Genomic DNA, 11,975 nt, shown 5'->3' with positions numbered 1-11,975 from the left:
GTGCCCTGTCCCTCCCCCTTCTCACACCCTATCCCCTACCCCTGCCCCTCCACACTTCCCCTCACCCTGTCCCTGCCCCCTGCCCCCCTGTCCCCACCTCCCTTACCTTACTGCTGCCCCTGTCCCACCCTCTCTTCATCCAACCCATCTCCCCCGCTGCCCCACCCCATACCCCTGCCCCACCCGCTAACCTCTCCCCCGAATCCACTCCCTAGCCCTCCCGCTGCCCCTCCCTTTCCCCCTGCCCCTCTCCCAGTCCATCCCCATCCTGTTGCTTTCCCTTCTTGGTTTTCTTCTTCCGGGCCACCTGTGAATAGACCACATCGTCACCGTGACCTGCGGCTCCTTCACGGGCATCCTGGCCCTGTGCCTCCACGGAGCGGGGGGAGTGCTTTATCGAGGAGTAATGCATGGATTCCAGCTCTGCCTTGTTTCGGTCTTCTGCCAGGGGCTGTGGGTCTGTCCCTCCCAGCTGTGGGTCCCTGGGTTGGGTGGTTGCCATGGAGTGGTTGGAGTAGACTGGTTCTTCTTCTGATTGGGGAGAACTCTGCAAAACAAGTGTGTTTATGCAATTCTGGTGTTACATTACATTACATTATTGGCATTTGGCAGACGCTCTTATCCAGAGCGACGTACAACAAAGTGCATATCCATAACCAGGGATAAGTTCGCTGAAAGACCCTAGAGGGAAGTACAATTTCAACTGCTACCTGTACAACAAAGATAAGGACGAGGGCCAATAGTTTTTATTTTTTTTTATTTTTTTTAAACAAGAAACAAACAAACAGAGCAAAAGTGACCAAAGTTAACTATCAAAACACTGCTTACCTAGCCAACTAAAAAATACCAATACACAAAGCAAGTCACAGAGACAACAATTAAGGTTCACAGGGAGGTAGGGAGGGATGGGGAGAGGTGCTGCTTGAAAAGGTGTGTCTTCAGCTTGCGTTTGAAGGTGGGGAGAGATTCTACAGTTCTGACCTCAACGGGGAGTTCGTTCCACCACCGTGGAGCCAGAACAGACAGCAGTCGTGAGCGTGAGGTGGAGGTTCGGAGAGGGGGAGGTGCCAAGCGGCCTGTGGAGGCTGAACGAAGAGGTCTGGCAGGGGTGTAGGGTCTGATGATTTTTTGTAGATAAGCTGGGGAAGACCCCTTAACTGCTTGGAAGGCTAGCACCAATGTTTTGAATTTGATGCGAGCCATGACAGGCAGCCAGTGGAGGGCAGTAAGCAGGGGGGTGACGTGCGAGTATTTGGGAAGGTTGAAGACCAGACGAGCTGCTGCATTCTGGATAAGTTGGAGGGGTCTGATGGCGGACGCTGGGAGGCCAGCCAAGAGGGAATTGCAGTAGTCCAGGCGGGACAGAACCATCGCTTGGACCAGGAGCTGGGTCGAGTAGGGGGTGAGAAAGGGGCGGATTCTCCGTATGTTGTATAGGAAGAACCTGCAAGACCGGGTCACCGCCGCAATGTTCTCGGAAAGGGACAGTCTGCTGTCCATCACCACGCCGAGGTTCCTTGCACTGGGTGACGGCGTGAGTGTGGTATCCCCGAGGGAAATGGAGAGATCCAGATGGGGAGAGGTATTAGCAGGGATGAATATCATTTCAGTCTTGCCTGGGTTGAGCTTTAGATGGTGGTTGTCCATCCAGCTCTGGATGTCCCTCAGGCAAGCAGAGATACGGGCTGAAACCTGCGTATCAGACGGCGGGAACAAGACGAAGAGTTGGGTATCGTCCGCGTAGCAGTGATAGGATAGCCTATGTGCAGTGATCACAGGGCCAAGGGAGCGAGTGTAAAGAGAAAAAAGAAGCAGGCCTAGGACTGAGCCCTGGGGAACTCCTGTGGCGAGGGGCCGAGGTGTCGATACCGAACCAGCCCAGGCAACCTGGAAGGAGCGACCAGAGAGGTAGGACTCAATCAAGTCCAGGGCTGTGCCACAGATGCCCGTTGCTGACAGGGCAGACAGGAGGATGGAGTGATCCACAGTGTCGAAGGCAGCAGAGAGATCTAGAAGAATGAGGACAGAGGAGAGGGAGGCTGCTCGTGCGGCATGGAGTGACTCACTGACGGAGAGGAGCGCAGTCTCTGTCGAGTGGCCCGATCTGAAGCCAGACTGATGGGGGTCTAGCAGGTTGTTGTTAGAAAAGAAAGAAGAAAGTTGAGTAGAAGCGGCTCGTTCTATAGTTTTAGAAAGGAAAGGAAGAAGAGATACCGGGCGGTAGTTCTGGATGATGGAGGGATCCAGAGTAGACTTTTTTAGCAGCGGAGTGATGTGGGCCCTCTTAGAGGATACCGGAAAACAGCCAGAAGACAGGGAGGAGTTGACAAGGGAGGTGACAAATGGGAGAATGTCAGGTGTGATAGTTTGGAGAAGAGAAGAGGGGATAGGGTCAAGGGCACAGGTTGTGGGGCGGTGGGAGAGCAGGAGTTGAGAAACATCAGAGTCTGTAAGGGGGAGAAAGTGGAAAAGGAAGGGATGGGCCTAGAGGGGGGGGAAGGGCACAGTGAGGGGGGCGGTGGTTGTAAAGGATCTGCGGATGACTGTGACCTTCTCATCGAAGAAATCAGCAAAGTCATCAGCAGCGAAGGAGGACTGAGGAGGAGGAGCCGGTGCGTTGAGGAGAGAGGAGAAAATAGAGAAAAGTTTCCGGGGGTTAGAACCGGAGTTCTGAATTTGTGTTTGATAGTATTTAGCTTTGGCGGCAGTGACAGCGGAAGAGAATGCCGCCAGGAGAGACTGGTAAGTTGTGAGGTCTGAAGTGTCTCTGGATTTCCCCCACTTCCTCTCCGCTGCGCGGAGGCTGGCCCTGGAGGTACGGAGGGTGTCAGATATCCAAGGGGACGGGGGGGATGTGCGAGGCCGCTTTGAGACAGGGGGACAGAGGGAGTCAAAAGCAGAGGAGAGAGATAAAAGAAGGGCGGCAGATGCAGAGTCAGTGGGGAGTTTGGAGAAGGATTCGAGAGGGGGGAGTGAGGCGGTGACAGTGGTGGCAAAGGAAGAGGGTGAGAGGGAGCGGAGGTTACGGCGGGCTGAGGAAGGGTAGGTGGGAGGAGGGGGAGGAGGATGGGGAGGAAGAGGGAGGGAGAGTGAGATGAAGTGGTGATCAGATGTATGCAGAGGGGTAACCGTGAAATCAGAGCATGAGCAGTTCCTCACAAAGACAAGGTCTAGGACATTGCCTGCCTTGTGGGTTGGAGGAGAGTGTTGCAGGGAGAGGCCGAAGGAGTGGAGTAGCGGTAGGAAGGCAGCAGCCTGGGAGGCTTCAAGGTGGATGTTGAAGTCTCCAAGGAGAATCTGCGGGGTGTCATCCTCAGGGAAGGAGCTGAGAAGGGTGTCTAGCTCATCAAGGAAGCTTCCCAGGGGCCCTGGAGGGCGATAGATAACTTCAACAAAAAGGTTAGTAGGGTAGGATACTGCAACAGAATGGAATTCAAAAGTGGATATGGACAGGTCAGAGAGGGGGAGAACAGAGAATTTCCACGAGGGGGAAATTAAAAGACCAGTACCACCGCCACGGCCAGAAGGTCGGGGAGTGTGCGAGAAGGAGAAGGAGGATGAGAGGGCAGCGGGAGTGGCGGTGTTGTCAGGTGTGATCCAGGTCTCAGTTAGGGCAAGGAATTGTAGGGACTGGAGGGAGGCATACGCAGGGATGAAGTCAGCCTTCCGAGTGGCAGACTGGCAGTTCCATAGTCCCCCTGTGACAGCAAAGTCCTTACAGGGGGTGAGCGGGGGGTAGCTGAGGTTGGAGAGGTTCCGACGCCATGGAGGCCCACGTCGCAGGGGGTGTCTTCGGGGGAGAGAGCACACTGGGATGGGGTGAAACATAACAGCATAGCAAACTGGGACGCTGGCGTCGCTCTGAAGACGCCTATTTAAAGCACCTACAAATCGCTCACAAGCAGTATCAAATCAGCGCTAATCTCCTGACAAACTCCTGACAAACTCAGCAATTTCAAACAAACGTTCAATCACTCTACAGGTATGCAACCAGTATGAGTGATTAACAATACAACAAACAGCAATACAACAAACAGACTGGCTCAAGCCCTAACCTCAGATTGTTCAAATTAGCAATAACGAAATTACACTTTACCGTATCTAGTGGACGGTCCGCAGCAATACCACACACCTGGTTACAGTGATGCACTAATGGTGTGTGTCGGTTTGTGTCTGTACATGTGTGTACACTCCATATCGAAGGTTAAAAACAAGCACCAGGAATACACTGTGAAGGCTGATGACTACCATTACATTACATTACTGGCATTTGGCAGACGCTCTTATCCAGAGCGACGTACAGTTGATTAGATTAAGCAGGAGACAATCCTCCCCTGGAGCAATGCAGGGTTAAGGGCCTTGCTCAAGGGATCTTATTGTGGCTACACCGGGAAGAGAACCACCAACCCTGCGTGACCCAGTCATTTACTTTAACCACTACGCTACAGGCCGCCCCAGACTACCAGAACCCTGGAGATGGAAACTGAGACCAGATGTAGTGGCTCACAAGTCTAATAGTAATACCTAATAAAGTGCTCACCGAATGTTAAACCGACTGGCCTGTAGTTACCTGGATCAGCATGGTACGTCTTCTTCTACATTAGCATTACATTATCTTCCAGTCTAAAAAAAGAACTGACGTGGTTTATAGACAATTAGCTCTTCCTCTTTGAGTACTCTTTTATATGTACCATCAGGACCTGTTTATCTAAAGTTGTTGCAATTGTTCTTGTCATTCTAGTAACGTAAACTCACCGTGTTCTGAACAGAACACAGGGAAGTGGCCGCTTCCAATGGTAGTTTTTCTCCTGAGGAATGTGGTTTATGATTATGCCTGCTTATTGACTATCTCAGACATTGAAACACTTTGACTGATGTGAATTGGACCACTTGGACCAAAATCGGAACTGTACTTTCCTCTAGGGTCCACTTCACACTTGTCCCTGTGTTCGATCTGCACTTCGTTGTACGTCGCTCTGGATAAGAACATCTGCTAAATACCTGCCGCCGTAGGGCGGCCTGTAGTGTAGTGGTTAAGGTAAAGGACTGGGACCTGCAAGGTCGGTGGTTCGATCCCCGGTGTAGCCACAATGAGATCCACACAGCCGTTGGGCCCTTGAGCAAGGCCCTTAACCCTGCATTGCTCCAGGGGAGGATTGTCTCCTGCTTAGTCTAATCAACTGTACGTCGCTCTGGATAAGAGTGTCTGCCAAATGCCATTAATGTAATGTAATGTAATGCAATTATAGAGAAAATGACAAATAACTGCACAACGTCCCTGTGTTTGGAAGACTGTGTTAGCTCAAGTTGGTGCGAACACCACCTTACTAGCCTGCCCAGTTCGTAGTCTCTCGTTAGCAACAGTTTCCTCACAACACTGTCACAGGGGAGCACTATGCTGAAATAGATTGCGTATGTGACTCGTCCAAAGTTTTAATGAAAACGGAAGGAATTATGCTTTACAAACACACAAAAACCAAAGCTGATCTGGACATATTTATTTAGATATTTGTCATGAAAGTTGCACTATTCTGAACACGGTGAGCTAATTCAGTGTTCAGAAAACATGGTGAGATTACATACCTTATTTTTACATTACATTACTGGCATTTTGCAGACGCTCTTATCCAGAGCGACGTACAACAAAGTGCATACCCATAACCAGGGATAAGTTCGCTGAAAGACCCTAGAGGGAAGTACAATTTCAACTGCTACCTGTACCAAATATGTACCTTATTTGCCTTATTACGATATACTGAGTATGAAATATACATTCCCACCTTTTAAGGCAGACATATTTTTCCTCACTGGCTAAACTCTGTTTTGGCATAAGAGTGTGTGTGTGTGTGTGTGTGTGTGTGAACGGCCAATAGCATAGTGGTGAAGGTAAATTAATGGGACCCGTAAGATCGGTGGTTCAATCAACAGTACGTCGCTCTGGAGAAGAGCGTCTGCCAGATGCCATTAATGTAATGTAATGTAACTGTGAAACACAGGGCTCAGACTCACCTTTTCTGTGTCCTTCCACCCACTTTCACAACACTGGCTGTCCCTTTTTTTCCTGGGAATAACACACAACATCACTACCAATATAAACCACACGCCCTGCTGTCATTATAATGGGGTCTTGCCTATGTTCCCTCAGCGTCAAGGGGGCCCTTCCAAAAGTACCCTAGGGCCAGCTCATGACCCAGGTATTGTCGTATTTCATGTTTTGGATTTTTTATGTCCTATTATTTTTATTAATTGCCGAAAGTGTCATCATGAATTCATTTTTATTTAGTTCTCTCATTTTCGTCAGTGAAAAAAATTTTGTTGACGGAAACTATAACGGAACAAAATTAATTATTGTCAACAAAATTAACACCGGTGTACACGGTCTTTATGTTGTGTCAATTTGAAAAAATTGTGATGACCTATTTTCACATCAACTGTATTAATCAATGAGTGGAAACAAGGGGGATAATCTCTGCATTCGACAGAGCTCACCCCCCTCTCTCTCACCACTACACGCTGGGTGGAGGGACTGATGTGAGGGAGCATTGATCTGAGGGGACAGAGGGCTGAGGGAACATAGGCACGCTCCCGTTATAATCATCAAGGAGAACCAACTGACATTTTTAGCATTTATTCCTGATTGGATTGTTTACCCTTTACTGTGTTTACATTTGAACTTTCATTAATATTTAATGACATTACATTAGTTTATAGACATTTATCCAGAGCGATGTGCAACAAAGTGCATGCGTGTGATGAGGACCCCAGAGTTCCGGGTCCTAGCGTGACCACACAGATACAATCGGAACCCTTGAAGAATACATCAACTTGCAAACTAGCATACTACAGTCGGCAGCGAGAATATTCCCCAGTAGTGGGGAGATATTTCAGTACCACATCAGCAAATCAAAACCTGCTAAGAAGGAGTGATTTGCAGTATCCCTTCCTCAGCTCAGCCAGAAGGGATGGTAAAAAAATAGCTGGAAAAAATCCACCAATCTCAGTTGGTGTTGTTCTGTTGCCTGTTACCAACACACTATATTTATTTCATTAATTTATTCAGGGAGTAAGGAGACAGCTTTACCCACCCCCTCAATGTCAATTTGGCCAGAGGAATTGGTAACAATGAAAAGCAGAATGCATACCTGGCCAGCTTTTGAATGGCCTTCACGATGAGGCACACTATCACCATGGCAGCAACACCAGCTGCTGCACCAATCAGCAGTGAGGGAATGCTGACACCTGGACAAAGGACATTTCAATTCGATATTGAGAAACACATTTGACAAATCCATAGGCATTTATTAACCCAATCAGAGGGAAGAAACAGGCTGGAAATGATTATATTTTAGATCACATATGGGCGTGCTACACTGGGTCATGATGTCGAAATCTACAGGTAAGTAAGTGTCATGTGTTCTTCAGGATGGGCAATAGTTAGCAGAGGAAGTGGCTTCAAGCTAAATGGATTAAGGAGGGAGAAAAATGTCAAAAGCTTGTACATCTTTCTTATAGAAATTCATCCAAAAAAAGTATAATGAAATCATTATAATGAGATTACAAATAGTCGGGAAATATTTACTTCAAGCTTAAGTGAAGAAGCCAATCATATATTTTCATTTCAATTTACACCTGTCTCATGATGTGTCTTTTTAACCCTTTTTTCCAAAAAAACGAATTAGACTTTCCACTGTACAAAAAAGCCTGTGTGAAGGGCCTATTACAGAAGAGGAGCTCCATTCTGCAATTAACTTGTTCACCCTCGTTAAAGACCAGTTCTAGATGGAATCCCAACTGAAGTTTATCAGATATTTTATCAATTAATCAAAGACCCGCTACTTGCATGTTTTAATCATGCGTATGCAACAGGAGAATGATCAGATACGCAGAAAGTAGGTATAATTTCTTTGCTTTTAAAATATGATGCAAATGGTCAATATAAAGATGATGGATAACATGATTAAGAAGAGAATTGTGTCCACATACCTGAGTGTTGCTGTGGAGACGGGGCGTGGAGCTGGAGGCTGGTGTTCCCGAGAGCGTTGGTACTGAGGCAGAGGAGAGTGGCCGTGTCTCCCTGTGAGTGGCGCATGGTGAGGGAGCTCCTCAGGCCTGTGTTCCCCAGCTGCTCCTCCCTGATGACTCTGTCAGTAGAGTTAGTGACCCGCAGTCCAGACACACGCCACTCCATGCTGGGAGAGGGATTCCCACGGCTCTCACAGGAGCAGCTGATCTCTGCTGCTGTTCTGCTGCAGCTCCCAGAGCCAGAGATCTGAGGCATGTCTGAACACAGGGTGCCACAGTTAGTAACAACACAGTTCTATACTGTATAAAATGAATATGATATAATTATCAAACACTGAACCTACATATCACATTCAGCAGTACAGTTGTCGAGTTCTCCTTGCCATGTTCATTCTGTGCTTCACAGTATTACTGTTCACTGTCACTGGACTCAGTCACATTGAAGGTGAGATTCTATCCAGTTCCTACAGTGTTCATCTCTGTCCCATTCACTCTATACCAGGTGTAGTTCTGCACTGGTGGGCTGGCTTTACTGCTGCAGGTCAGAGTCACTGAGCTGCCCTCTAACACTGAACCAGAGGGACTGACTGACACTGAAGTTATTATTTAATATTCCTTGATTTACTAAATCAAAATAATAATACTGTGCATTCCAGCTCTCTTACATAGAACTCCGAGAATCAGACTGGCCTCAGATGTCTGATTGCCTCCTTGTTGCAGTGGGTAAAGTGCCCTGCAGGTGATCTTCTGCCCATGGTGGAGGTGGGAAGCAGTGAAGGTCAGAACAGAAGACACAGATGTGGTTTTATCCTCATTCTCTTGCAGTTGATCCACACTGTCACTCAGCCTGGGGGTCCATGTCAGATTTGGGGGGAGTTTGGGACAGGGGGCTGCAGCAGAGCAGCTCAAACTCACAGAGGTCCCCTCCATCACCTCCACTTTCTCTGTGGTTAACTTGGGTTTGGGTGGAGAGTCTAGGAGACATGGAGACATGAGGATGGGTTACTGTCTGTCTCAGGATTAGAGTCAAACAGAACTCACTAATTACCACATGAACACTGTTGGATGAATACACACAAATTAAAACATAAAAAGTGAATAAGACAATTTGACACCAACATGAAGTACAATTCTTTCTGCAAATAAACAGGTAGCAGCCCAGGTTGTCAAATGTTTTCTGTACTAGTTCATACCCTCATACGTTCTGCAATGCTATGCCTTTCATGTATGAGATATTTACGGTATATTTTGAAGTTGAGCTTTCTGAAGAATGGCCGCTTAACTATACACACTCTGACATTACATTACTATGTACATTACTACTAATGAAACAAACAAAAATGTGTCATTGACCAGAAAGGGCACTACCTGTGATATCAAGTTCAAGAAATGTTCCTCTATAAGACCATTTGATGGGTTCATCTAATCTTAAGTAATATTTATCACGGCCACTTTTTGGAAGGTTCTCTAGGAGTGTAGTGCAGGTCTTGCTAGGCAGGTCTCCAGTGAACGTTCCTTGCAGAAGAGATTCAGATTGGCTTTTAGAATCAAACACTACAGCATTATCCTTGTCTCTAAGCCATTGTATTTTAGCCTGTGGCAGTTTATTTTCAAAATCAGACTTGGTATCAAATCCGCAGGGAATCAGCACACAGGATCCACGCAGAGCATTTATATTCTGAGGCAACCAGACTGCCCACTTTCCACCCAGGGCTCCTATAACACACAACACAGCTCTGTCACAATATTACACTAGTGATCCTACAGCACACACACAACACAGCTCTGTCACAATATTACACTAGTGATCCTACAGCACACACACAACACAGCTCTGTCACAATATTACACTAGTGATCCTACAGCACACACACAACACAGCTCTGTCACAATATTACACTAGTGATCCTACAGCACACACACAACACAGCTCTGTCACAATATTACACTGGTGATCCTACAGCACACATACAACACAGCTCTGTCACAATATTAGACTAGTGATCCTACAGCACACACACAACACAGCTCTGTCACGATATTACACTAGTGATCCTACAGCACACACACAACACAGCTCTGTCACAATATTACACTAGCGATCCTACAGCACACACACAACACAGCTCTGTCACAATATTACACTAGTGATCTTACAGCACACACACAACACATCTCTGTCACAATATTACACTAGTGATCCTACAGCACACATACAACACAGCTCTGTCACAATATTACACTAGTGATCCTACAGCACACACACAACACAGCCCTGTCACAATATTACACTAGTGATCCTACAGCACACACACAACACAGCTCTGTCACAATATTACACTAGAGATCCTACAGCACACACACAACAAAGCTCTGTCACAATATTACACTAGTGATCCTACAGCACACACACAACACAGCTCTGTGAATACATGAGGTGTAAGGAAATTTGGGGCAGCTTTTACACGCACAACAGCATCTTTACAGACCAAACAACACTTAATACAAAATTTCAGTGTCAATATTTTTATTCATATTAAAACAAAAACCTTGCAGACTGAAATATGGAATAATAATTAGTATCAACCACACCCATTATCTACACCAGTTTGTATATATACAATTCCTGAATTCACGTTTTTATACTGTAATTATTTACAGTAATCCCTTTGGATCAACATTCATCTCTAGGATAGAGTTAGACTCCTCCTCTTTCAGGACTCACCTTGCAGCAGGCAGCCAATGAGAATGAGCCACACCACTTCATTCATGTCTCTGGGGAGTAGAGGAACTGACGTTAGAACACAGCACCAACACCCTCTGGAGAACAATTAAAATCAAGGACTATTTAGAAAATGTCTGTGTATTATTTGTATGTTGGGAGGGCCCGTCTGATAAACTGGCATGAACCACAATGTGTTCATACATTGTATGAAGCTTAATATGTTAATACACCGTATCAGGCTCAATATGTTACATATTTGATGGCCAAGGGACTGCAGAAGGGTTTAGTCGATACATTTATAGCCAAACATTGGAAACCTGCTTCTTTCCTGCGTGGCCTACAGCCAAACACCCTTGGAACAAACTCAAATCAGGTCTGTGAATTTCCTAAAGATAAATCTGTCTGAGAGATCAATGAATCCACGTGAAATGCACTGTTATGTGTTTCCGGGTGTCCTGAAAGAGCCAAAAGAATGAACACATGACCTCACGAAATAAACAGCACCGTTCAGCCCTTACACGTTCGACCCTGGAACTATCCGCACGACTCTGAGTTTCTCAGAACACACGTGTATTTCATTGTAACGACAGCAGCTCTTCCAGTGGTCTGGCCAAGTATCCTATACTGAAAACACATCCAATAGAATGGCCTTGTTCTCCCTTCTCCCTAACCAAAAACAGGACAAATATCACTCTCTAGCCCAAACACAGCTGCAAGAAGATTTTATCGTATCACCACCTTCATTGACTTCATTCATTTTAACAGTGCAACAAAATCTGACCGTCCAAACCAAAGCCTGTCACAGTATAGAATGATACAGAATGAAAGCAGAGGTCAGAGTTCAGGACAGGTGTGACTCATGACTGCTGGGTATTTTGCTTGGTGCAGGATTATGATTCACCCAAAACTGTTAAAAAAATTCACTCTTAGTTTAATCATTCAACTATTTGTGGTAAGAGAGAACAAAACCAAAATACACTTACCTACATGCAACAGCAAAGAATGTTGTTCAATAAAGAAGTTGAATTTAAAGGAAGCGCTGATGCTGCTGGCCTTATTTTAGAGATAAAGCTTGTTGAGGATGGTCCAGAGATATTTATCTTCTTATCAAATATCTTACCATACTGTTTCAAAATGGTTTTAAACAAAAATATTTACTCATGAAACTTTCTGAACAAAATTCATTTATTTGCGCTCAATCAGAAATGCTTGATAGTTTTGACACAAA

At 46.1% G+C, this 11,975-nt stretch overlaps 1 protein-coding gene across 1 annotated transcript; it reads right to left on the bottom strand.

Annotated features, from left to right (window-relative positions):
- Positions 1-211: 211 nt before the first annotated feature.
- Positions 212-10,875, bottom strand: LOC133139079 (myelin-associated glycoprotein-like). The gene is made up of 7 exons (XM_061258401.1): positions 10,748-10,875; positions 9,391-9,738; positions 8,688-8,996; positions 7,984-8,280; positions 7,143-7,239; positions 6,010-6,061; positions 212-547 (listed from the first exon to the last, which is right to left on the bottom strand). The coding sequence occupies exons 1-7, from the start codon at positions 10,791-10,793 to the stop codon at positions 212-214; spliced, it is 1,485 nt and encodes a 494-aa protein (XP_061114385.1). The 5' UTR covers positions 10,794-10,875.
- Positions 10,876-11,975: the final 1,100 nt, after the last annotated feature.

Source organism: Conger conger, chromosome 1 (assembly GCF_963514075.1).
Source record: "Conger conger chromosome 1, fConCon1.1, whole genome shotgun sequence".
NCBI classification, from domain to species: Eukaryota; Metazoa; Chordata; class Actinopteri; order Anguilliformes; family Congridae; genus Conger; species Conger conger.
This window is presented reverse-complemented; position numbering and strand designations above follow the sequence as displayed.

Coding starts and splice junctions, on each gene's coding strand:
- LOC133139079 (XM_061258401.1), bottom strand. CDS start 10,793: ATGAATGAAGTGGTGTGGCTCATTCTCATTGGCTGCCTGCTGCAAG. Junction 8,281..8,687: donor TCTGATTCTCGGAGTTCTAT/GTAAGAGAGCTG, acceptor CCCTGTGTTCAG/ACATGCCTCAGATCTCTGGC. Junction 6,062..7,142: donor GCCATTCAAAAGCTGGCCAG/GTATGCATTCTG, acceptor TGTTATTCCCAG/GAAAAAAAGGGACAGCCAGT.